This window comes from Pristis pectinata, chromosome 3 (assembly GCF_009764475.1).
Source record: "Pristis pectinata isolate sPriPec2 chromosome 3, sPriPec2.1.pri, whole genome shotgun sequence".
Lineage (NCBI taxonomy): Eukaryota > Metazoa > Chordata > Chondrichthyes > Rhinopristiformes > Pristidae > Pristis > Pristis pectinata.
In genome coordinates, this window is record NC_067407.1 from 96,468,028 (window position 1) to 96,495,185 (window position 27,158).

At 39.7% G+C, this 27,158-nt stretch overlaps 2 protein-coding genes across 10 annotated transcripts in view; one reads left to right on the forward strand and one right to left on the reverse strand.

Annotated features, from left to right (window-relative positions):
* The window catches only part of tfb1m (transcription factor B1, mitochondrial), a 39,080-nt gene extending 13,410 nt beyond the window's left edge, over positions 1-25,670 (forward strand). For all 4 annotated transcript variants that reach the window (XM_052012784.1, XM_052012786.1, XM_052012783.1 and 1 more), the window contains exons 5-9: positions 3,169-3,320; positions 5,502-5,621; positions 18,552-18,679; positions 20,082-20,365; positions 24,852-25,670. In XM_052012784.1, the coding sequence (XP_051868744.1) occupies positions 3,169-3,320; positions 5,502-5,621; positions 18,552-18,679; positions 20,082-20,346 (665 nt within the window). In that variant the 3' untranslated portion in view covers positions 20,347-20,365; positions 24,852-25,670. The remainder of the gene's footprint in view (positions 1-3,168; positions 3,321-5,501; positions 5,622-18,551; positions 18,680-20,081; positions 20,366-24,851) is intronic.
* tiam2a (TIAM Rac1 associated GEF 2a) overlaps positions 20,359-27,158 on the reverse strand; it is a 217,100-nt gene continuing 210,300 nt past the window's right edge. For all 6 annotated transcript variants that reach the window (XM_052012773.1, XM_052012771.1, XM_052012772.1 and 3 more), the window contains 5 exons: positions 25,971-26,029; positions 25,750-25,855; positions 24,069-24,156; positions 22,603-22,760; positions 20,359-22,179 (listed from right to left, as the gene is read on the reverse strand). In XM_052012773.1, coding sequence (XP_051868733.1) covers positions 21,557-22,179; positions 22,603-22,760; positions 24,069-24,156; positions 25,750-25,855; positions 25,971-26,029 — 1,034 coding nt within the window. In that variant the 3' untranslated portion in view covers positions 20,359-21,556. The remainder of the gene's footprint in view (positions 22,180-22,602; positions 22,761-24,068; positions 24,157-25,749; positions 25,856-25,970; positions 26,030-27,158) is intronic.

Consider the following 27,158-nt stretch of genomic DNA (forward strand, 5'->3'; position numbering starts at 1 on the left):
TCTTGTGGCCAGGCCCTGTATATGAACAAGCTTTGAAAATTAAATGAATAATGACAGTCCAGCTGAGTAAAACAATGCAGATAGGAGTGTGATGAGCTATTTAAAATTACTGTGTATTGAAATTTCTGTAATTGCATTAATGCAAGTTCTTTTAAAAGATGGGTACAGACTTCCAATGTCAGCTTTTTATATGATATTAAATAATGGCAATTATATTTCATAATAATTGTAAAATCTTCTTGTACAAGTCTACTTTCTGGGCACTTTTGGTTTTCAGTGACTTGTACATCAGTGCAACCTGTAACCTGAACTGTTTGTCTAATAAAATTAGACTTGATAGAATTCAACATTTCTTTCATCAAAATATGAGATGTTCCTATTCATATTTATTAGTTTGAAATTATTTTCTTATTATTAAGCTAAAGATTATCAGGAAACAAAGTAAATATATTTTAAATCCAGGAAAGCTGTTTTCCTAAAACATAAGAATAGGGGGAATGACTTATGCACCAAATTTCACGATGGGAACCAGAGCACTAGATAAAGTGGAGGGATTGAGAGGTAGGTAGATGTCATGACCATTAAGTCTGTAAGGAAGGGCAGCCAGGAGCAAGGTAATAGACACAATGGGACGGATGGGTTGAAGTGTGTTTATTTTAATGCTAGAAGTATTCAGGGTAAGGATGGTAAAAGCAGAGGGTTTTCTCTAGAGCGGTGAAAGCTGAAGGGAGACCTAATAGAAGTTCATAAGATTATGAGAGGTATAGAGAGAGTAGACAGCCGTATCTTTTTCTAGGTCTAAATATCTAATACTGGAGGGCATGCATTTAAGGTAATAGTAGGTACGTTCAAAGGAGTGGGGCAAGTTTTTTTTTACAGAGTGGTAGGTGTCTGGAATGCGCTGCCAGGCGTGGTAGTGGAGGCAGATATGATAGAGGCGTTTTAGAGGCTCTTAGCTAAGTGCATGAATATGCAGAGAATGGAGTGATACAGACATTGTGTAGGCAGAAGGGATTAGTTTAGTTAAGCATTTAATTACTAGTTTAACTAGTTCAGCACAACATTGTGGGCCAAAGGGCCTATTCCTGTATTGTATTCTTCTATGTTCTACATTTCAAGAACATAAAGTAGAAGTAGGAGTCGGCCACCAGGCACCTTAAGCTTCCCCCACCATTCAATGTGATCATGGCTGATCTATGCTGGCCTCAACGCCTCTTTTGTGCCATTTCCCCATAACCCTTAATTCCTTGTATCTTTCAAATATTTATCTATCTCCACCTTAAATATATCTAAAGATCTGGTCTCCCATTGCCCTCGGGCAGAAAATTCCAGAGATTCACTACTCTCTGTGAGAAGAACTTACCGTCCATCTCAGTTTTAAATGAGCAGCCCCTCAAAGTAATTGCTAGCACTGTTCACAGCCTTAGTGGGCATCAAAGCACTTTATAGCCAGTGAAGTAGTTTTGTACTGCACTGTTACAAGGATAAATACTATTTCAGTTATGATTTGCATTGCAGTGTTTTTAAGAATTTTTGTGCAATACATACAAAATATTAACATTAATGTTAAGAAGTTCGCTAATATACCTGTTTAGAATTTTCTTTAGACTTGTTTGTTACTAAAATTTATTCTAAGGACCAAGAGGACATTTTATTAAGTACAGTATTCTTAGAAGATTTCCTTTTGTGGATATCAGATAAATGTATGAGTAATGTGCATGCATCAGATGAGTGCACTTAGACTGTTTATTTAATTGCATAATGGAATCTATTCTTTTGAAGGGTGACCAGATTCAAATGTTGATTATATAGTTGGGGAATATGAATAAAACCTGGGGGGAGGAAGGCACTTTCAAATACACTGCAGAAACTTAGAATCATAGTGTCATACAGCACAAAAACAGGCTCTTTGGCCCAACTCATCCATGCCAACCAAGGTGTCTTTCAAAACTAGGCCCATTTGCCTGGCGTTGGGCCCATATCCCTCTAAACCTTTTCTATCCATGTACCTCTCTAAATGTCCTTTAGATATTGTAAATGTACCTGCCTTTGCAGCTACCTCTGGCAGCTTGTTCCATATACCCACCGCCTTCGATGTGAAAAAGATTCCCCCCAGATCTCTTTTAAGTCTTATCCCTCTCACCTAAATCTGTCCTCTGGTTTAAGACTTCCTGACCATGGAAAAAAGACTGTGACCATCCACCTTATCTCCACCCCTCGTGATTTTGTATACCTGTATACTTCTAAGAGTTTATGTTTTAAATATCAAAAAACATGCAACTAGTTTAGAGAGAAGGGAAATTTTTGAGTGGTTTTTTGAAATAGTTAATATCTCATCATCTCTATTCCTCCACTTGCTTGAAGAGGTCAGATGATGCAATTTATATTAATTTTAGATGGAAACAGAAAATATTGGGAATGCTCACCAGATTAGGCTGCACGTGATAAACATTTCCGACATTCTATATTTATTTTAGATTTCCAGTGTCAATAGTATTTTGCTTTCCATTGACACTTCTTATATTTTGGTTTATTTTTCAAGTACTCTTGAACAGTCCAGAAAAAAAAGTATTGTGATTCTATCCAGACAGGTCTCCTTTTCCTATAGAAATTTTATCAAGGAGCATTTTAATCACCAGTGAAGCAGATGCCAATTAATGTAGACTTTGATTTTCCAAGTGCATAGTCAAATATTTCAGTGAAATGAATATTTGTGGAGATAATGTAGCATATTGGCAGATGAAAATTCAGAGTGGCACAATGTGAAATTAAATAGTTACTTACGAAACAGTCCATTTAGGATTTGGTTATGTTCCAACTCAGAATCAATTGGTTTCCATCAGTGAGCAGGTCTTATCGTGGGAATGAGTGCTTCCCAGGTTACTGCTACTGATGTGTTTCTAGTTCAAAGAAATCATTTTAGGATTCTGCTTTCAGGCAATGTGGAAACAATGCTAATTTACCAGTTTTACCAGCTATGAACGTACAAAATAAGGGGCTTTCCTCAGACTTTCAGTAGTTGGTGAAGACTGTTAATTGGTGGGAGAATTTTATTTTTATTAACGTTTTCATTTTTACTTTTTTTAAAATACGGTTAATGAGATTAGTAATCTGGGTCTTGGCCCTATTCACTCATTCATTGCTTGTTTTTATAACTTGTACTAACAGGATTACCAAATGTGCACATCATTGGTAACCTTCCTTTCAGTGTTTCAACCCCTCTCATTATTAAGTGGTTGGAGAATATTGCAAATCATGATGGACCCTTTGTCTTTGGGAGAACACAGATGACCCTAACTTTTCAAAAGGAGGTTGCAGAGGTAAGGGTTGGAAGTTCTGATTTTTGCTTTATTGTCATGTTTATTTTTTATTAATGCTTCTACCAAGTAAATCCCATGTACATTCATTTTACCCTATCATGTTATCTCCAGATAACTCCGGCTTTCATCCTCTTTACTTTCAATTAAGATATTAGTTCTGTTCATTTGCGTGCCACAGTTTTGGCTGTTGCCTATCACTTCCCTATAACTTTTTTTGTCTCCTTTATTTAATTCCATACTTTTTTCCCCACGCCTAGATCACACTTAGGTTCCTGTGCTTCATTTCTTTTCACTCCACTTGGATAGATTGTTCTTTCAAGTCTCTGCCCAATATTTTCAAAACTTCCCCAAAGTATACTGCAGTTACACATCCGGACTACTCTAGCAGCACTTCCCAAACCAACAGCCAGCAAGAAGGACAAATGTACAATGTGCAGGTTTCACTCCATTCAAGTTTGGAAAACTACCATCTGGGTCTAAGTCCCAGAACTCCCTACCCAATAGCCACTATCTTCAGAAAAGAAGAGGAAGGCAATGTAGTTAAGGAAGAATAGTGTGAAAAATTGGCTGGGATAACATAAAAAAGCAAGTATTTGGGAGTTTAGCATCTTTGAAAGTTATAACTAGCTTGAACCAGGCAAAAATTATCCCAGGCTGTTCAGAGAGGCAAAGGAGGATGTTGTGGAGGTTTTGACCACTGTGCCAGTGGATTGCAGACTGCTAACGTTACATAATTGATTAAAAGAGTAAGAATGGATCAAAAAAATGAATTACAGGCTGGGGTGGGTACATTATTGGATTCAGTGTTGGGGCAGTGAATGCCTTCATTTAGAAAGCAGCATATTAGTGAAGGGCAGTTAGCATGGATTTGTTATGCGAGGCTCCAATGTAACCAACAGTTGAGTTTTTTGAAGAGATCAAGGATCAGTGATGACAGTGCATGTGATATAGTCTGCATAGATTTTAGCAAGGCTTTTGACCCAGTCCTAGGCTGGCTGGACAAAAAATGAAAGCCCATGCCATCCGAAGGAGAGTGACATTGAATCTAAAATTGCGATGGCAGGGAGCAAAAATGGATGTTTTTGTGATTGGTAGGCTGTTTCCAGTGAGATTCCACGATTTTGGATCTTGGTCTCTTGCTCTTTGTGGTATATATTAATGATTTAGATATTGGGGTCATGATAAGGAAGTTTGGAGATGGTATAAAAATTGCATTTGACAGTGAGACTGAAGCTTTTCACTTAGGGTTCTTGATTGATCGGTCAGCTGGGCAGAAAAATGGCAAATGGAATTTAGTTAGTAACAAAGGTATTTGTGGAAGTACAACAAGTCAAGGGAACATTGGAGAAGCAGAAGGTAGCAGGACTGGTTGATAAGGTGGTTAAAAAGGCAAGCAAGATGTGTCTTATTAGCTGAAGCAAGAATGTTAGGGTGGAACTATAAATTAGTCTGGTTAGGTCAGAGCTTGAGTACTGCTCATTTCATTACAGGAAAGATCTGATTGCACTGAAGAAGGTGCAGAAGAGTTTTATAAGGATGTTGGCCAGGACTGGGAAATTTTAGATATAGGAGAAGATTGAATGGGCTGAAATGGTTTAATTTGCAGTAGTGGAGGTTGAGAGAAGATTTAATTGAGGTGTATAAAACTGAATGGCTGAGATAAAGTAAATAGGAAGGATCCATTTCCCTTCGGGGAGCTAAGTCACAGAGGGCATAAATTTGGTAGAAGAATTAGCAGGGTATTGAGGAAATAGTTGTTATGTAGAGGATGTACGGAATACACTGCCTAAAAGGATGGTAGCAGCAGAAACTCTTGTCCTGTTGAAAAAGTATTCATATTTGCAGTAAAAGAGACAGGACCTGCAGGGCAGGGCTACAGACCCAGTGCGAGAAGGTTAAGTGACTCTTTGTCGTCAGCATGGACACAATGCATTGAATGGCTTCCTGTATCATAAATTTTCTCTGATTTGAATTTAGTAGTTTATTCAAGCCTTTGGAGAAAAGGAATAACTGAGGCCAGCATCTGGTTTTAGTTAAGTGAGACGTGACTGTAGGTGACATGAGTCAGGGGATTATTTTTTTAGTTACAACGTGAAGTCACTATTTCTGCTCATGTAAACAAGGAGCTGTGCCTTTAAAAGTACAGACATTAGATTTTGAAACTGTTTGTTTCTTTTACAGCGTCTCACAGCAAGTACCAGCAGTAGGCAAAGAAGCAGATTGTCTATTATGGCTCAGTATTTGTGTAATGTGAAAAGCTGCTTTACTATTCCAGGCAGAGCCTTTGTTCCAAAGCCTAAGGTAAGATATTTTTTGCTGTTTTAATAAAGAATCCTTGATATGGGATTGCATTTTGTGCACTACTTGTTTTGATATGATCAATGTAAATGGCAGTCATTAAAACCATCTCTAAAACAGCATCATGGGTGGTGAAATTTAAAAGTATGTTTATAATTAGTTTTCATAAATACCTGTGGCTCAGAAAGAGCCTGTTTGGCCTTTTGTTCCTGTGCCAGTTCTTTGAAAGAGTTGTCCATTTAGGACTTTACCCAAGCCTTTTCTCCATAACATGACAAATTAGTTCTTTCAAATACATGTCAAGTTGCCTTTTGAAAATGCTCATGGAATTAATAAAGCAACTTTTTTAGTAATGCATCCAGGGACATCCAAAGGAGTAATTGTTCCATACATTACCAGTGTTTATTTTGTTAATTATTTTAAATTCATGACCTCTGGATACAGACCCATTTGACAGAAGAAAGTTTCTCCTGACTTGTTACATCGAAACTTCTCATAACACTGAACAGCTTTGTTAGGCTTCCTCTTGATCTTCCCAGCTTTGAGGAAAATTCCAACATCTTCTCACAGTTGAAGTCCCTCATCCTTCGAATCACCCTGGTAAATGTTCTCAATTTTTCCCCAAAAAAGTGGTGCTTGGAAATGTCTAGGCTGTTTTGAATGCTTTAGCCTTCGTAGTTCATTGTCCCCATTTACAAATCTAAGTCTCCCATATGTTTTCTGAACTACGTCATCAACTTCACTGTTACTTTCAAGGATTTGCAAATATCTTTCACAATCCTATCATGCAAAATTCTTCAACTCAATCAAGGAATGTTAGGGATATTTCCATACGTAGAAGAAGAGAAAGAGAGGAGGTCATGCACCCCTAAGCAACTCATTCCTGGATGGAATTTGGAAAATATCTGCAGTTTTTATATTCCTTTTATTCTTAGACAATAAGACATAGGAGGAGAATTATGCCATTCGGCCCATTGAGTCTGCTCCGCCATTCGATCACGGCTGATTTATTTTTCCCTCTCAATCCCATTCTCCTGCCTTCTCCCTGTAACCTTTTGACGTCCTTACTAAACAAGAACCTATCAACCTCCGCTTTAAATATACCTAATGACTTGGCCTTCTCAGCTGTCTGTGGCATGAATTCCACAGATTGACCAACCTCTGGTTAAAGAAGTTCCTCCTCATCTCTGTTCCAAAGGGATGTCCTTCTATTCTGAGGCTGTGCCCTCTGGTCCTAGACTCTCCCACTACTGGAAACATCCTCTCCACGTCCACTCTCTCCAGGCCTTTTAATATGCGGTAGGTTTCAATGAGATCCCCCCTCATCCTTCTAAACTTCAGTGAGTACAGGCCCAGAGCCATCAAACATTCCTCATATGTTAACCCCTTCATTCCCAGGATCATTCCTGTAAACCTCCTCTGGGCCCTCTCCAATGCCAACACATCCTTCCTTAGAATTAGATATATTCTTCCAGTTTATATTCTGAAAACATAGCTTCTCTGCTTTGATTGAAGTGTTTTTCAGTTTTGCCTCTGGGCCAATCAACTTGAGCTTGTTTTTTATGCTTATAGAGAAACTGATTGATTAGTGTTTTCTTCTTTAATTTACCAGAGTTCATGGTAATCTTACATATTTCTAGAATACTTACAGCATTGACATTTAAGCTCTCATATCTGTGTCATCCTGTAACCCATTCTGATAAAAGGATGTGCTTTTTCCTCGTGTTCAATCCTGATGCAGCTCATTGTTGCAGGGATATGGTTTTATCCCTGTACCTTTCCCACAAGAACGTTGTTAGTGTAGAAGTTGACATTCTTTTCGACTATCTTGTGCTGTTACTTTAACATAGCTTATTGGCAAAATACATAATGTTGTCTTGTTACTTCTTTAATGGAAATGACAACAGTACTGAAGATAAATAGATAAACTCTTTTCAGTCTGAGCAAAATGAATCCTGCAAAATAAATCCTGTAACCATGGTAGTTGAAAGCAAGGACTGAAAAGCAAGAGCACTTGTGTTGAGGATGAATATGAAACAGTAGGCAGTCGAGGAGTAGGCTTTGTTACTGAACGTTGAGGAAAGGAAGTAGAATAACTTTGGATTGATAGGGGAAGCAGGCCACAATGTTGCATTAGTGCCCTGCTGCTTATTATTGTTGGCTTTCCAATTTTTCTGCCTCTACCTTCATTTGATTTTGCTCCATTTTGCTGAAAATACTGGAGTTAAAATACTGTTATGGAGTTGTTTGATAATTTTCTTGCTCCAGGTTGTCAGCAAATTATGAAAGAAAATTTAAATGTTTTACAGCTAGTTTCCAAGTTTATTCCAATAAAATGGACAGTTATCACTGTCTGATTGCGACACAGTAAACTTGAAACATGCCTGGGAACCCAACAGGGTCCAATCTCCTTTCCCCGGTTCCTTGTGGAATATCACACCATGCCTCTAGCACAGAGCAAAACTTGACAACTGGAAAATGCACTCCAACTCTGGGTGAAGTCCCTTGTACATTTCTCATTTGTGAATGTCACTGCCTGACCTGAACAATGAAGCAAGTTTGAAACTGATGCCCAAGAAACAGGGCCCAAACCAAGGCAAAATTTGCCATTTACTTCCATGCCAGGTATCACGCCCTGCCACTGACATGGAGGTCATCTTGATATAGGTGCCTGAAAATGAGATTTGCAAGCCTGGGCTATATTCCCCATCCACTTCCCTTGCTGAGTATCATACCCAGCTGTTGACACTGAGTTAAATTTGAAATCAACACCCAAAAATCCATCCTGGATTAAATCCTTTATTGACTCTCTGATCTGTCTAGTGTAGCTGTCACCCACGTATACCAAGTCAAACTGACCTGGATAAAGTATTGAGCCAGACAGGCACAGCCAAGCCCAATCTGATCTGAACTTGAATGTTCCAGCAGAATAGACATCTGACGTGAACCCCTGGTACACACAGTCAGGTCCTTTCTAATCTGCCTTGGGTGGCCAAGCTCTAAAAGGCAGTACTCAGCATGTTTGAGGGGAAAGAAAAAGAATTAGTGATTCAGGTTGGTTAATGTTTATTGCCACTTATCAGACCATGCCTGAATGTTGTCTTGGTCTTGTGGAATACAGGCATGGAATGCTTCATTTGTTGAAGAATTGCAAATGGAATTGAACATTGCACAATCATCATCAAAGATCCCCAGTTTTGATCTAATGGTGGAAGGAAGGTCATTGATGAAGTAAATAATGGTAATGATATTCTGGGGCTGGGATGATTAACCTCCAACAATCACAACCATTTTCCTTTGTGCAAGGTGTGATTCTGGCCACCAGTGTGCTTTCCATTTTGATGCTCATTGGCTTAAGTTTTACTACGGCTCCCTGATTTCACAATTGATCAAATGCTGCCTTCATGTCAAGAGCAGTCACAGAGTCATACAGCATGGAAACAGGCCCTTCGGCCCAAGTGTGTTGCCCAGCGAGCTAGTCCCGTCTGCCTGTGTTTGGCCCACAGCCCTCTAAACCTCTTCTATAGGATAGGTTTGTCCCATTGAGGCAGGGTAAGGATGGTAGAGTGAAGGAACCATGATTGACAAGAGACGTAGAATATCTTGTCAAGAGGAAGAAAAAAGCTTACCGGAGGTTTAGAAAGCATGGATCAGACAGGGGCTCTGGAGAGTTACAAGGTAGCCAGGAGGGAGCTTAAGAATGGACTTGGGAGAGCTGGTAAGGGGGCATGAGAAGTCCTGGTGAGTAGGATCAAGGAAAACCCCCAAGGCTTTTCTACACATTATGTGAAGAATAGGGTGACGACTAAATTGAGGGTTAGGACCGATCAGGATGAAAGAGGAAATGTGCCTGTGGTCAAAAGAAGTAGGGGAGGTCCTTAATGAATACTTTGCTTCAGTATTCACCAATGAGAGAGACCTTGATGATTGTGAGAATGTACAACAGGCTGATACGCTAGGGCATGTTGACATGAGGAAAGAGGGTGTGCTAGAACTTTTGAAAAACATTAGGATAGATAAGTCACCGGGGCCGGATGGGATATATCCAAGGTTATTATGGAAGCGAGGGAAGAGATCGTTGCACCTTTGGCGATGATCTTTGCGGTCCTCACTGGCCACAGGAGTAGTGCCAGATGATTGGAGGGTGGCAAATATTGTTCCTTTGTTTAAGAAGGGAGTCGGTTATAACCCTGAGAATTACAGACCAGTGAGTCTTACTTCAGTGGTGGGCAAATTAACCGGAGAAGATTCTTAGATACAGGATTTATGGGCATTTGGAGAAGCATGGGCTGATCAGGGACAGTCAGCATGGCTTTGTGAGGGGCAGGTCATGCCTCACTAGCCTGATTGAATTCATTGAGGATGTGACAAAGCACATTGATGAAGGTAGAGCAGGATTATGGTGTACATGGATTTTAGTAAGGTGTTTTGATAAGGTTCCTCATGGCTCATTCAGAAAGTCAGGAGGCATGGGATCCAGGGAACTTGGCTGTGTGGATTCAGAATTGGCTTTGCTCATAGAAGACAGAGGGTCGTGGTAGACGGAGCGTATTCTGCCTGGAGGTCGGTAAGCAGTGGTGTTCCACAGGGATCTGTTCTAGGACCCCTACTCTTTGTGATTTTTATAAATGACTTGGATGAGGATGTGGAAGGGTGGGTTAGTAAGTTTGCTGATGATATAAAGGTTGGTGTTGTTGTGGATAGTGTAGAAGGTTGCTGTAGATTACAACAGGATATTGATAGAATGCAGAGCTGGGCTGAGAAGTGGCAGATGGAATTCAGCCCAGAAAAGTGTGAAATGATACACTTGAGGATATCGAATTTGAAGGCAGAATACAAGCATGTCTTACGAGGATAGGTTGAGTGAGCTAGGGCTTTTCTCTTTGGAGAGAAGGAGGATGAGAGGTGATGTGATAGAGGTGTACAAGATGATAAGAGGCATAGATCGAGTGGACAGTCAGAGACTTTTTCCCAGGGCGAAAATGGCTAACACGAGGGGGCATAATTTTAAGCTGATTGGAGGAAGATATAAGGGGGATATCAGGGGTAAGTTCTTTTAGACAGAGTGGTGGGTGTGTGGAACGCACTGCCGGCAAAGATTGTGGGGGCAGATACATTGTGGACATTTGAGAGACTCTTAGATAGACACATGAATGAAAGAGAAATGGAGGGCTATGTGGGAGGGAAGGGTTAGATAAATCTTAGAGCAGGATGAAATGTCGGCATGACATTCTGGGCTGAAGGGCCTGTACTATGCTGTAATGTTCTATCCATGTACTTACCTAGGTGGCTTTTAAATGTTGCTAATGTGCCCACCTCCAACCACTATTTCAGCAGCTCATTCCAAATATGCACCACCCTTTGCGTGAAGAAGCTGCCCCTAATGGTCCCATTTAAATCTCTCACCTCTGATCTTAAACCTATGCCCTCTTGTTTTTTAGCACCCCCTCCTTGGGAAATAGACTATGTGCTTTCATCCTGTCTATGGTCCTTATGATCTTTATATATCTCTGTCAGGTCACCCCTCAATCTCCTACTTTCCAAGGAATAAAGTCTTGGTGTATGCGACCTCCCTTCGTAACTCAGGCCCCTGAGTCCAGGCAACATCGTGATAAATCTTTTCTGCACTCTTTCTAGTTTAATAAAATCTTTCCTGTAACAGGGTGACCAAAACTGCACAATACTCCAAGTGCAGCCTCACTGACATCTTGTATAACTGCAACGTAACTTCCTGACTCAGTGTCCTGACTGATGAAGGCCAGCATGCCAAATGCCTTCTTTGCCACCCTATCTACCTGGGATGCCATCACTCTTATCTTAACTCTAAAATTTGTCTTTGGTTCATGTTTGGATTAAGCCTTGATGAGGTCTGGAGTGAAATAGTCCTGGCAAAGCCAAACAGGTCATTAGTGAGTAAGTTATTGGTAAGTTTTGCTTGATTGCAATATTGATGACTGTTTCCATCACTGTAAGCAGTAATTAGCTAGTTTGTTCTTGTCTTGCTTTTTGTGAACAGAGCTTAGCTGGGCAATGTTGCACATTATTGGATAGATGCCATTGTTGTTACTGTACTAGAACAAAATGCTGTTTTTCACAACACTGATCATTGGTAAAGTCTTGCTGCAAGCAGACATAGACAGGCCTACTGCTGTCTGTCTTGAACAGAGAAACCTAAGGAATTTCATGAACGTAGCCATGAACTACAAGATCTGATAGATACCTTGGTTGTTTTTGGAAGCCCAGTGCGAGTACACCAAAACCACCCATATTTGACCAAAATTATAGCAGCCTTCACCCCCGCAATATGGCTCACTAAAGAAAAGACAAAAATCTCACAAAATATTCTTTTTGGAAGTGGCATTTTGCAAACAAAAACTTGCCAGAAACCTTGGTTAGGCAATGTGTGATGTATCACATACTGTTGTGGTTCATCCATATTGATGCATTGGGCTGGTTGCAAAAAAAACTGCATATATTTATAACCCTGGCTGTTAACAAGTGCCACCATGAATAGAGCAAGCTGGATCCCCATTTAATCTATAACTTCCCTTTAAATTGTAGAGGTGAAGAGTTTCTTTCTTGTGTCAGACCCGATTTCCTGTGCTTGGCTTCATGTAGTGCAGCGGGCCTCAAGTGTTGCATGACAGTTGTGTTTTTTTCTTTAAGGGAACCATATGGTTTTGAATTCACCTGTATAATAAAATATAGTTTTGCAAGATCCTTGTACATAAGTAGCATTGTTCTTATGTTACAACACCCTCAGATTAACATTTTACACATCACTGGAGACAAATATTTTGTTATCTGTTACTGATCCAAACTATGATCTCTGACCTATTTCTGTTTGAACACTTCTCTTTTATGCCTTAGAAATTCAGCTTTTTGGCGCTTCCATGTTATACTGTGTAATATGATTTTGGTTAAATCAGTACTCCAATTTTTGAAACTTTCTGAAAAACTTTTATTCAGATTTAGACCATTATACACTTACTACAATTGTTGACATTAAATGACTTTTACATGCAAGTCTTCAATCTGTACAACATTGGCACAACCAATCTAGGTAAACTGAGATTAAGAATATTTTTGTCAGGTTTCCAACCAGCTAATTTTGTAAACTAATTGCACTTGGCATACCTACTCGTGTTCTTTTTACATGTAATCTGGTAGGGAATACTCTGTTTTATATCCTGAAGACAAGGGTCCAGGGAAATGCTGTCTGTTTGAGAGTATGATGTTTTTCTCTGTGTGGCTCCTGACTGCAGGATGTACAGAAAATTGCACCAGCAATTAAAGAGCACCCTGAAGAAATACAGCCAACGTATATTGCTCCTCCTATTTCGTATCCGTTATCTTCTGAGACACTTGGTTTGAAGTAGTGGCTTATTAGCTCAGCTGTGAAGCAAGACAGTGGAACTAAACACATTATGCCAGCAGTAATAAAACAGATGCCTCCTGTAACAGCAGCACAATGTTTTGTGTGATGATTTCCTCCCCATCTTGTGCACTTCATGCCTGGCAAGGCAATGCTGATTCCCAGCAAGAGCATAACACATGATAGAACCATCATAGCTTTGGAGACTTGAATATATACAGGCTGGGAAAAGATGGAAAGTTAAATGTGCAGCTGAAGAGCCCTGTACTGTTACCATGTGCAGTCCATCCAGAGACCTTGCATGTGTGTTGTCGCAGAGATGATATCTGAGTCTGTTGAGGTATTTATTTCCAGTTTGGCATGCCTGTGGTTGCGATTGCTCCTAGGAAAGCAAACAAAGACAAAGAGAGAGCAAAAATCTGCAGTGCTGCCGAAGCCATTGTATTCTTCTCACGCCTTGTATCTGGACTCCAGTTCTCAATGGAAGGGAATAGAATTAGTCGGGCTCTTCCTCAGCTCTGCTGAAGGGATTAATAGTTGTCACAAAATGTGGGTCAAAGCTCCAGTTAAATGAAAAATGATGATTGCAGCTAATAGAAATCAAAAACCTTACCTGTAGAAATTGTGTCTAGAGTTGCAGTGATTGTGAATAAATTCAGTAACACTGCACTGGTAAAGGTTCTTCTCAGCTCAGCTGCCTGCATGACAATGAATTACAAATTAGAGCAAATAGATCAATTCATGTGACATCAGTTTTTTCCTTGGCAACAGGACTGCCTGCTTTGAAAGTGCAGATTTGGCCAGTGTTACAAACTGGTGTAGGTTATGATCTGAACTCCTTTCAAGTCTGACATGCTGATTGAGACTGGCCATTCGTAAGGTACTATGAGATATTTTGCCTTGCTATTAAGTGTGTAAGAGCTGCATTATTTTATTTTTGTAATTTTTAGTTGTGTTGATACAGTAGAACACTGAAAATAGGAGCAGGACTAGGCCACCAGGTCCAAAAGCCTGCCTGCCATTCAGTACAATCATGGCTAATCCATGTCGACTTCAACTCAATTCCTTGATCTTTCAAATATTTGTCCTTCTCCACTTTAAATATATCTAATGATCTGGCCAGTAGAAACCATAAACTTACCTACCTTTTGCTTCAGTATCTGGGTGGAGTGGATATTGAGTAAGGAGATGGTTTCATCCATCACCACTTTGCACGATCTTCAGAATGAGTGCAGGTAATTGGAGATGACCTCTTTGTTTCAGCTGTTTGAATTGAGAACACCAACCCTTGGTAGTTTGGGTAGGTGGGACCATTCTTCACTCCAGCTAGGCTGCCGTATGTTATGAAGGATGTGAAGACTTTGCAGAAGATGCAGCTGAATTTTATTAGACTGGTATTATGATTTTTATATATTCATTCAAGGGATGTGGGTTTCACAAGCTGAGCCAGTATTTAGTTGCCCTTGAGAAGGTGGTGGTGAGCTTCTTGAACCACTGCAGTGCTTGAGGTTTGAACAACATTCAATGCTGTTAGGGAGAGAGTTCCAGGATTTTGACCCAGCAATAGTGAAGGAATGGCAATAGATTCTCAAATCAGGGTGATGTGTGGTTTTGGAGGGCAATTTCCAGGTGGTGGTGTTTCTTGTGCTTTTTGTTGCCCTTGTTCTTCTAGCTGGTAGAGGCTGTGGGTTTGGAAGGTGTGAAGAAGTCTTGGTGAGTTGCTGCACTGCATACTACAGATGGTACAAACTGCTGCCGTGCGTTGGTAGTGGAGTGAGTGGATGGTTATGGATGGGTTGGCTATCAAGCAGGCTGATATGTCCTGTGTGTTGTTGAGTTTCTTAAGTGTCGTTGAAGCTGCACTCATACAGGCAAGTGGAGAGTATTCTGTCACACTCCTGACTTGAGCTTTGTAGATGGTGGGCAGGCTTTGAGGAGTTAGGAGGCGAGTTACTTGCCGCAGGTTTCCTGGCCTCTGATCTGCTCTTGTAGTCACATTGTGTATATGGCTACTCCAGTTCAGTTTCTGGTTGGTGATGTCATTGAATGTCAGGGGGTGATAGCTGGATTTACTCATTGGTTATTGTCATTTCATGGCATTTATGTAGCATGAATACCACTTGCAACCCATCAGCCCAGACCTGGATATTGTCAGGTCTTGCTGCATTTGGTCATGCAATCTCACTGGCTCGCCACTCTTCTTTGGAGCACCTACGCAACAGCAAAACGAACTTCAGGCTGCTGTTTATATTGATTGCAGCTTGACGTTAACACCATCATCCCCTCAGTATTAATCGACAAGCTTCAAAACCTGGGCCCCCTCTGTACCTCCTGCAACTTGATCCTCAACTTCTTTATCAGGAGACCAAGGTCAGTGCAGATCGGTAACAACGTCTCCTAGTCACTGACAATCAACACAGGTGCACCTCAAGGATGCGTGCTTAGCCCACTGCTCTGCTCTTCTCTCTACACTCATGACTGTGTGGCTAGGCACAGCTCAAATGGCATCTATAAATTCTCCAATGACACCACTGTTGTTGGTAGAATCTCAGATGGTGACGAGGAGGAATATAGGAGTGAGATAGATTGACTGGTTGAGTGGTGTCACAACAATAACTTCACACTCAACATCAGAGGATCTATCCTGGGCCCAACACTGATGCAATCACGAAGAAGGCACGTCAGCAGCTCAACTTCATTGGGAGTTTGAGGAGATTTGGTATGTCACTCTTGTAAATTTCTGTAGATGTACAGTGGAGAGCATTCTGACTGGTTGCATTCACAGTCTGGTATGGAGGCTCCAATGCACAGGATCACAAGAGGCTGCAGAGGATTGTAGACTCAGCCAGCTCCATCAGGGGCACAACCCTCCCTGCCATTGAGGACATCTTCAAGAGGCGGTGCCTCAAGAAGGCAGCATTCACCCTCACCATCCAGGACATGCCCTCGTTACTACCATCGGGGAGGAGGTATAGGGGCCTGAAGACCCACACTCAATGATTTTAGGAACAGCTTCTTTCCCTCTGCCATCAAATTTCTGAACTGTTGATGAACACTACTTCGGTTTTTTTTCTCTATTTATTTTGTAATTTATAGTAATTTTTATGTCTTTGCACTGTACTGCTGCTGCAAAACAACACATTTTGCAGCATACAAGTCAGTGATAACCTGATTCTGATTCTGGACTACTTCATTATCTGCGAAGTTGCGAATGGTGCTGAACATTGTTCAGTTGTCAGCAAACATCCCTACTTCTGACCTTGCGATTGAAGGAACGTTCTTGGTGAAACAGCTGAAGATGGTTGGACCCAGACACTACCCTGAGGAACTCCTGCAGAGATCTCCTGTGGCTGAGATGATTGGTGTCCAACCACCACAACCATCTTCCTTTGTGCTAGGTATGATTCCAACCAGCAGAGGGTTTTTTGCCTGATTCCCATTGACTCCAGTTTAGCCAGAGCTCCTTGATATTCGATTAAATCCTACCAAGATGCCAACGGCATTTACTCTCACATCATCTCTGGAGTTCAGCTCTTTTGTACATAATATGGTCTCCACTACACTAGAGAAATCAAATGAAGGTTGGGTAACTGCTTTGCAAGAACACCTCTGTTTAGTCTGCTGGGAAAACCTGAATTCTAGTTACTTATTTTAATTCTGTTTTACGCCCACTCTGACTCCACTATATTCAGCCTCCTACAATTCACAAGGTAAGCTTATTTAACAGCACTTCAATTTCCATCTAGCTTTTGGGACTTAGTATTGAATTTAGCAATTTTGGGTAACACCTTTTTTGACTGGGCCTTTCTGATTCAATTTTTTCTCCTTTTTTTAAACTGCTGAATTTTAACTGTTGCCTTGACAACTTTGGATTTCACCCCATCACAGACATAGTCTCTTCTCTTCACAAATCTGCAACTTAAAACATTCTTGCTTTTTCACTTTTTCATTTCTGATAAAAGTTCCTTGACCTGAAACATCTACTCTGTTTTTCTCCCCTTGTCCAACCTGCTGGGTGCTTCTAGCATTTTCTTTGTTTTGGAATTCTCATGCCTCTCAACCTTCCTTGCTTTCTGGAGAACAACTCCATCTTCTTTCTAATTTTATTAGCTGAAAATATCTAATCCCTGGAGCCATTCTTGTCAATCTTTTCTGCACTCCAAGGACTCCCTCTTGGCCATAATGGCAAGTAGAGCAGTTGTCTGACAGCTCCAGAAACCCAAGTTTATTCCTGACCTCCAGTGGTGCCTGCGTGGAGATTGCATGTTCTTCCTGTGACCAGGGGGTCTCCTCAGAGAGTTCTGATTTCCTCACAGCTACAAATGACATGCAGGTTAATAGGCTATTGTAAATTGCCGTAATGTGTAGATGAGCGGTAGAAGCTGGAGGTAGCTGATGGGAATGTGGAGAGAGTAAAGTGGGATTAGTGCAAATGGGTGCAGACTCGGTGGACCAAAGGGCCTCTTATGTGCTCTATGACTTGCGGCTCCATGTTGTTACGAAGTATGGGAGACAGAATTGGACACAGATATGGTATGACCAGTGCTTTGCTCAGATTCAACACAACTCATCTGTTGTATATTCCAGTAGTAGATGCTAAGGATTGTTAGCTTTCTTACTGTAGGTTGTGGGGCAATGCAGCAAAATTAACTGCTTTAGCTGGGCCAGAAAAATTTTGATTTGGTAATTCCATGTCTTTTCAAGACTTTTGTTTTTATTAAATTTGTCTCCTTCAGTTGCAGAGAGATTTTAAATTATTCAGCTGCCTGTTAAGGAAGCGACATTTTGAATTGTCTTCTGCTGTGCAGAAAGGTTGAATCTGTTCTAGGTCAGGTCCATTTTACCCACCTGCAGATAAATCTGGGAACATTAAATATATGGCATTAAATTGGGAGGTATTGTGTACGAAGTGATGTCAGTGCCCTACACTAGTCATTGAAAGCAAGCGTGTTGGTACAGCGGCTATGAAGGCGGCAAATGGTACTTGCTCTCCATAGCAAGAGGATTTGAGTGCAGGAACAGGGATGTCTTGCTAGAAATATGCGGCCTTCGTGAGAACACACCAGCAGTATTGTGTGCAGTTTTAGTCTCCTTACTTAAGAAAATATAAACCTACCATTGTGGGACTGCATACGAGGAGGGATTAGGTCAATTGAGTTTATATTCACTTGTGCTTAGAAGAATGAGAGAGAATCTAATTAAAATTTATAGAATTCTGACAGGGCTAAAAAGACTGATGTTGAGAGGCTGTTTCCCCTGGGGTGTCTAGAATGGTCACATTTTGAGAAATGTCTTTATTACGAAGTCTGTAGAGATCAAGTTGCTGAATAATTTTGGGGAGATAACATAAATCTATAGACACAAAAGGCATCAAAGGGTATAGTAAGAGAGCAGGACAATGGTATTGAGATAGCTGATCAGCCATGATTCTATTGAATGGTGGACCAGGCTCAAAGGGGCATTTGGTCTAATATTTTCTCTGCTTTTGTAGATATTCTAATTGTACTATTTTCCTGTGCACCGGTTATGACGTGTAAAATCTAAGTTTTGTTTTCTAGGTTGATGTAGGAGTTGTACATCTTACTCCGCTTGAGACACCACAGATTAACCAACCATTTAAACTTGTGGAAAAGGTGGTGAGATGTGTCTTCAGCTTTCGGAGAAAGTACTGCCGCCGGGGAGTTGAGTAAGTTAGAGACCATCTATCATTGTTTTGTTTTTGTGACATAAGAAAATTTGACCACATTTAGATGCAACTGATACTTTGTACAATTGTTTGTTCAAAACAGAATCAGTGAAAGATATTTCGTATGTTGCAAATAACAGTAGAAATCATGTCTTTTTGTTTGAGAACATGGACTTTGATTCCTCTGAGCTATCAAATATGCATTCATATCTCAGAAGTGAAAATTTAGCCTTGCTCCATTGTAGATCTTTTGCCTATTTTTAATCTTTCAACCTCTGGTTTTCATTGATTCACGGAGAACCACTACACTCTTAATGCTACTTAATTTAAAATTCAAATATCCTACCCCCGGCTCCTAAAAAATTTTCACTGCTATTGTATAGAGCTGATATGTAGCCTGTGGATCAAATGATCTCCCTTCATGCTATAACTTTGCTGTGAACATTACTAAATTCACATGCTGTGGACACACTAAATTCAGAATCTACTTGTTTTGGTGTCACCCTTGTAGCTAAGTTCAAGATTCTAGACGTGCAAATGTGGTGTGAAAGTTAAAACTGTCGAAGCTTTGGAGAAGGTGTAGCTGAGGTTTACCGGGATGCTGCCTGGATTAGAGGGCATGTGCTATAAGGGGAGGTTGGACAAACTTGGATTGTTTTGTCCGGATTGGAGGAGACTTACGGGAGATCTGATGGAAGTTTATAAGATTATGAGAGGCATAGATGGACAGCCAGTATCTTTATCCCAGGGTTGAAATGTCTAATACTAGAGGACATGCATTTAGGGTGAGGGGGATTAAGTTCAAAGGAGATGTGCAGGGCAAGTTATTTTTTACCCCCACATAGAGTGGTGGATGCCTGGAATGCACTGCCAGGGGTGGTAATGGAGGTGTTTAATGACAGGTGTTTAAGAGGGCCTAAGGCACATCAATGTAATGGGATATGGACATTATGTAGGCAGAAGGGATTCAGTTAGTTGGTGCACATGGAGGTGCACTGTAGGAAGAACTTGAGAGTAATCAGGAGCAATGACAAAATGTTTGAACATCGTTCTCAAATAAGGGCAGGGGCCTTGTCCGTGTAATTTTAAATATAAACAACAAATGCTCGGGTGGTCAGGTAGCACCTGTGGAAAATATTTTTCATTATATTCTGAGGTATGGTTATTGGCAGTGGTATTAACTTGTTTCTCTCTTGAAGGGTACTGCCTGTTTCCAGCATTGGCAGTATTTGCTTTTAAACAGGATTTTTAATTGTGTAAGTTACAACATATAATGTGTGGAAAAAATCTGGGAAGTAAGCATTAAGATCTGTTTGAGTAGTTATCCTCTAGCAATGTTCTGAATTTTTATGCAACAGTAAAATTGCAGATAGTTACATTTTAAAATCCTTACTTTTTCTAGAACTTTATTTCCTGAAGCTCAAAGATCACAGCTAACAGAACGAATGTTTTATACTGCTGACGTCGACCCAACACTCTGCCCAACTCAACTTTCTATACCTCAGTTTAGGAATCTTTGTGATGTATATAGCCTGCTGTGCAACGAGAATGCAGATCTTTTTACTTACAACTATAGAGAAGAATTAAGACAAAAGCGGCTTGTTCGTAAAGAAAAATCTCACAGGGGAGTGAAGGATGAGAGAAAATTGGACATCAGGACTTCGTAACATCAATCTGAAAGTGAAGGTACTGAAAATTTAAAACAATTGTTTCAGTCCCTGATTCTTTGGTGACATACTAATCAAATTGGAAAGAATGTTGTAAAATGACTGGCAGCTATTGCATTTTTTGATGTTTTTATTTAAATTATGTGCTCCCTTTTTAGACTGTTGTGCAATTCCTTGAATTTTTCTTCTCATGTTAAAGCTCTGAAATGATAAACCAGTATAGAAGCTGAGGTTTTAAAAAAAGATCCTTGATCCAAATGAGTGAGCTTAGCAAATAATCAAATTAGCATTTTCATAACTGTTTAATTGAATCTAAACATGTGGTACAATGTGCTTTCACCAGAACTTTGTTTTAATGACATCAAAAAGAAATGAATTACACAGAGCTTCTTGAATTCACTATGCATATTTATTTAACATTGAAGTAATTTCTGCATGTTTAATGTCAAGTAGTCATTCACCAGAATATAAAATATAACCCATTAAAACCAATATTACAATGCAGTTTGTAAAATTACAATATACACAACCTCCAATATTTATAGACAAAAGAAATTAAGATGCCTAAATAAGAGTATGCTAACATTATGAGGCATATACTTTACCAAAGCCTGGAGTGCTGAAGAGAATGTTAAATAAGTGGAGCCCTGTGTCAGGCCATCAAAGGTTAACCTTGGCAAAAATAGATTAAACAAAAACACACACCATATATAGAAACTTAAAACTGGACACAATGTAACAAATTCCACTGATAATTATTCTGGTGCTAATGTAAACCATTATTTTCCAACTATAAATAAAATTAAGATTTACAGCCTATTATTAAAATAAGCAATTTTACTTTTATTGAAAATATTACTTTTGGTGTTCAATACCTGCCTTATTTGCAAATCTAATATAAAACTAGTGTCTTACAGAAACCAAACAACTTTATTATCCACAGTGGATAATAGACTTCTGTACTTAATATTTTCTTGAACGAAAATGTTTTAAACATCTCCATTTTTGAGGCTAACTGTGGTCTTAGTGCAGATAGCAGTAAGACAAAATGAACATTGCTTTCCTTTAAAATTAAAGACTGCAGAAACATCAAATCAACTGGACAAAACAACAGTACAACTTAAGTCTGAAGAGAAGACAGATACAGTAATAAACTAACTTCAATTTCTGGTAAACTCCAAAGCGTGAATTGGGCACTGCTCTTGACAAACTAAGGCTCCCCATTACTTTCAATGTTTTCATAAAAGCAATCTTCATTAACTACAGAAGTCAGGCTCTGGATGCTAAATTCCCTCTCCAGTACAGAATTCAAATCAATATTTGGCCCATCACATTGACTATCCAGAGATCGGTTATGCTTATGCATCGCTAACAGATTCCCTTTGTTCTTCTTTGTACTTGCACTTTTTCTTTTGATTGGACAGAAGTGACCTCGCATTAGCCTAGGATGATCTGTTTGTTCTACCTCTTCTGAATGTGTTTGATGACTTGATATCTGCTCCATGGCAGCTTTGGTATCAATCTGCATTTTTTCAAATTGTACTTCAATTTCATTTGTTGAAGTCTCATTCTTGGATTCACAGAAATCATCTTCATCACTTAAAATGTCCGATTCCTTTACTTCATCTTCCTGATGTTCTTCCTGGGCACTGTGTTCCTGCTTTGTATATGATAGACTACTATGTTCCAGGCCACTCTCTGAGGTATGGCAGCCACTACTTAAAGTTCCACTGCTCAGGCTACATTCATCAGAATCAACAGCATTGCGTCTCTCAGAATCCTGACACCAGTGAGATGGAGTATGTTTAGGCAACTTTAATGCTCGAGTTGATGCTGAAGTAAAGAAACAACAAACTGTCATAATTGGAAAAATTAAAAATCGATTAAACATGAATAGAAGAGCAGGATATGAGCTAGATTGAATTTTAAGACAATATACATCATTACAATTTGAGGGATTTCTTCTACCGTATTGCATAGATAGCATGAAATTAACCTGGGAGGCCGAACTTTAACCATTGATTTAAATATTTATCCTTATTATGCTGAGGATAAAAAGCAGTAGATTGGAAAAAATTCTAAAACTAATGGTAGAGCACTCTTCTTCATCATGTACAGAGCATCCCCCAAGCAATATTCTGTACAACAATAATTTTAATCTCAGTAACCAAGAAAAATGTATTAAAGGCACATTTGAGCAAAGTTTATTTCTTCCAAGATGGCCAAGAATTTGGCAAAGTTTGCCTTGGGTCTTACCAATTCTGGCAGAGGATGGCACTCGGTTTCTCAGAGGAATCAAATGTTCTCTATTTAGTTTCTCAAGTGGTCCTTCTGACTTGGTCATATGGCGACGAACATTCTCCCTCAGAATTGAACGTATCACTTTAATGATATTTGTTTTACTCTCAGGATCACTGCAGATAAAGGAAATTGAGAAATAATTACTGTTGCAGAAATATATATGAACCTTCATCTTCAAAATAATTTGGATTTCAATGTACAGAGCACAGATCCTTTGAGTTAGCAAACTATGTCATGAACCAGCAACAAAAGAAACACACTGAGCATGATTCAGTGTTAAAAACTATTTTATTAATCACTACTTATGATAATACGTAAAATAAAAGTAAAAATGTTAAACCTCGAACGTTAACCCCAAAACTCATCGTGTGTGTGTGTGGCAAAGTCCCAAACTCCAAGTTCCGGAATGGTTCTTAAAGTTCAGTTCTGCAAGCCATAAGGTGAAACATGAGCAACCACCGTTGTCTGAAGATAAGACGTAGACGTAGAAAAACATAGAGAGAGTAAATACGAAATCCAAATGTTCCACGATGGAACCCAAACGACACTCCAGTGTTTACTCGGTAGTGACTTCCTCACCCCGAAAAGCATCCGAATTGTGGTCGTCCACACACAAATACCTGTTTCCTTCTACAGGTCAGCAACAAAGTGAACTCCACCAGATTACTTCCAACTTCCATACATGGATTTCAGTGGCAGACACAGTTATTGTTTCTCATCCATCGATAGAGAAAACTAGCAGGCTGGTGTCTCTCTCTCTTCTCTTCTTCTTCTACTTCTTCCACAACGTCATTACGTCCTTTATCTTCTATTGACGTAAGCACACCCCACACACGCTCTCTATCTTAAAGGGACTTTCACTGAGTCCGTAACAACTAACAAAGTGTTAGGCCTATGTGCAAATCTATATCAGCAGTAAAGGTAAAACTTTATGGCAGTGATAGAAAATTTAGCGGTTGACATTTGGCAACTTTTCTAAACCATATAATAGTACTATACATGTTGGACTAACTAAGACCTGGAATTGAACCCATTTTTCTTGGTCAGATTAATGCTGGGATTTTTTTTGGAACAAGAGAAGGCTGAAGAAAGAATTGATTAAAAAGCATTTTGCTTAACAAAGAGGTCCGTAATCTAGGAGCAAACATTTAAAATGAATGACAGTTGGGGGATTAAAGGGGACAATGGTTTTTTTTCCCATTTGGAGGGTAGAATCAGTCTAGTTAATCTGCTAATTGCACTTATAAAACTGCTGTTTCTTAGTAGCAACAGTTTCTGAGGCCACATTGCTATCCAGCAAAGGGGCATGAGTGACCTTTCGTCTGAAGCAGACTCAAAAGAGAGGGGGTGTGTATACAAGAATGATACCTTAATCCATTTATATCTCCTTCTGCCCAAACCATTTCAATGATTGAAGTTACCTGCTACATAGTTGGAATACTGTTTCAGGTCGTCCTTCCAGTTCAGATTTGGTGTGGATTAATTCCCAGATGCAGTTAGTATCTGTCCCTGAACCAAAAGACAATGATCATTCCAGAAGCAGGTAGCTAATTAAAAAAAGCCTTAACACCTCCCCCCACCCCAACACAAATTAATTATACTCTGATTAGATATGTATAATAAACTGTCTGTTCACGTGGTAGTTCAGTTTACGAAGTATAGCTGCTTATCAATATAGAAGCATTGCGGGCACTCCCATTCACCACTATGTGTTTTAAAATCAGTCTCTGTAGGGTGCTAAGGTATCTTGGACATCGATGAGATTAAAAGAGAATTTACTTACTTTGGTGCAAGCTAGTAGCAGTCGAAGGATATAGAGCATGTATGCCATTACACACCCACTGACAGGTTTTGACAAGCTGGTAAATTACCTTGTAATCTTTATCGTGTTTGTTGCTGGAGGGTGAACATATTGGGCAGACATATTTGCAGCAGATTTACAAGATAGATGGTGACCAACTGACAACGTTTTTTCACACTAAGCTCAACTTTCCTACCTCTTGACTTTGTCTACCTCCTGAAGGCCATTTTCTTCCCATATTCTTTCATCCAGCATATAAATAAATGTTTTAGTACCACTGCCTTAGAAGTACAAAGTTAACAAGACACACAACTCTAACTACTGTGTGTATCATGGACTACAATTCAGGTTTTGAATACTCTCCATAACAAACAGCTAACTCAGCATTGTGTTTGTTTAACAGAACTAAAAATCCAAAGATAAGAAGTCCTGGAGGACCCAGATGCATTGTAGGAACGAACACTGCATTTTCCTTATGGAGACAAAGACCTCCATTGTGATGACTACCACTACCCTAAATGCAATAAACTCCAGACAGATTTAACAAATCACTATGAGGCACTGTTGGCCACCTGGAGTAACAGATCTGTATCCTACCACAGTCTGTGAACTCATAGCCCAGGATATCCTTCAGTTATCATCAACCAAGGTTCAATGATATTGCTACAACAGCGTCCCAGGATTGGCAGCATACATACCTAAAAAGAGTGCTAACCTTGTGGATCGACAACATGGGACCACGTGTGCTCTAAAAAGTGAAATTAACATGGCTAAACAATCCAGAATTGGATTGTTGTAGTCCTGCTGTTTTCAGTGAATGGAGATTGGAAGGAGGCAAGTGAAAAGCTCCATCCCTAATGATAGTAGAACCTACTGTGTCAGTACAAAAATCAAGATTGAAGTGTTCGCATCAATCTTGAGCCAAAAGTGCAGAGTGGATGATTCTCAACAATCTGCCATCATCACGGCAGCCCTAAGCCAATTTGATTAATTCCACAGGACATCAAGAAATGAGAGAGCAAATGTAATAACTGGAAAGCTTTTACTCCTGACAACTCACTGGATATAGTGTTTTAGAACTCATTCCATTTCATAGCATCATTGTGGTGTTGTCTGGGAAATGGTTAAAGAAAGATCATGGTTTGGAGTGCCTTGCAATACAATTTAGATTAATTGTAAATTCTAAATTCTGAAAAAGATCCATAAAAGTGCTCAAAAATGATGAGTGGTTTGATGTGTATTTCTGGCCCACTGGATTAAGATATTACCAACTCATTGTAATTATATTAAAATTGAATTACCTGCAGCATTTCCCAGCCGGACTTGAAGAGCTGATAGTGGAATCAGCCACTTGAACTTAAACTGATCAATATCACCATAGATGCAAGTTGAACGTGGAACTGTTCCCTAGGGATAGAGCAGGTTTTAGGAGTCAAATATTTCAAACACTAAAAAAAACTTTTCTGCAATCAGGCAAGGACAATTATAAAAGTGGTGCTGTTTGTTCATTCATGTCACTTACAGTTTTTTTCTTAAGCTTGTAAATTTCCTTGTAGACCAATATGATGGCTCGCCTAAAAACTGGAGAAAGAAAGAAATACATGTCAGTTGGAAAGCTATGAGCAGCTGATTGAAAGAGAGTAAAAAGTCAGAAATTAGCTGTAAGCAAAGTTATATACAGTGGCATGCAAAAGTTTGGGCACCCCTGGTCAAAATTTCTGTTACTGTGAATAGCTAAGCGAGTAAAAGATGACCTGATTTCTGAAAGGCATAAAGTTAAAGATGACACATTTCTTTAATATTTTAAGCAAGATTACTTTTTTATTTCCATAAAAGATGTTTCAAAATAACAAAAAAGGAAAAGGGCCCAAAGCAAAAGTTTGGGCACCCTGCATGGTCAGTACTTAGTAACACCCCCTTTGGCAAGTATCACAACTTGTAAATGCTATGAGTCTTTCAATTCTTGTTTGGGGGATTTTTGCCCATTCTTCCTTGCAAAAGGCTTCTAGTTCTGTGAGATTCTTGGGCCGTCTTGCATGCACTGCTCTTTTGAGGTCTATCCACAGATTTTCGATGATGTTTAGGTTGGGGAACTGAGAGGGCCATGGCAAAACCTTCGGCTCATGCCTCTTGAGGTTGTCCATTGTAGATTTTGAGGTGTGTTTAGGATCGTTATCCTGTTGTAGAAGCAATCCTCTTTTCACCTTAAGCTTTTTTATTTACAGACGGTGTGATGTTTGCTTCCTGAATTTGCTGGTATTTAATTGGATTCATTCTTCCCTCTACCAGTGAAATGTTCCCTGTGCCACTGGCTGCAACACAAGCCCAAAGCATGATTGATCCACCCCCGTGCTTAACAGTTGGAGAGGTGTTCTTTTCGTGAAATTCTGCACCCTTTTTTCTCCAAACATATATTTGCTCATTGTGGCCAAAAAGTTCTATTTTAACTTCATCAGTCCACAGGACTTGTTTCCAAAATGCATCAGGCTTGTTTAGATGTTCCTTTGCAAACTTCTGACGCTGAATTTTGTGGTGACGATGCAGGAAAGGTTTTCTTCTGATGACTCTTCCATGAAGGTCATACTTGTGCAGGTGTCGCTGCACAGTAGAACAGTGCACCACCACGCCAGAGTCTGCTAAATCTTCCTGAAGGTCTTTTGCAGTCAAACGGGGGTTTTGATTTGCCTTTCTAGCAATCCTACGAGCAGTT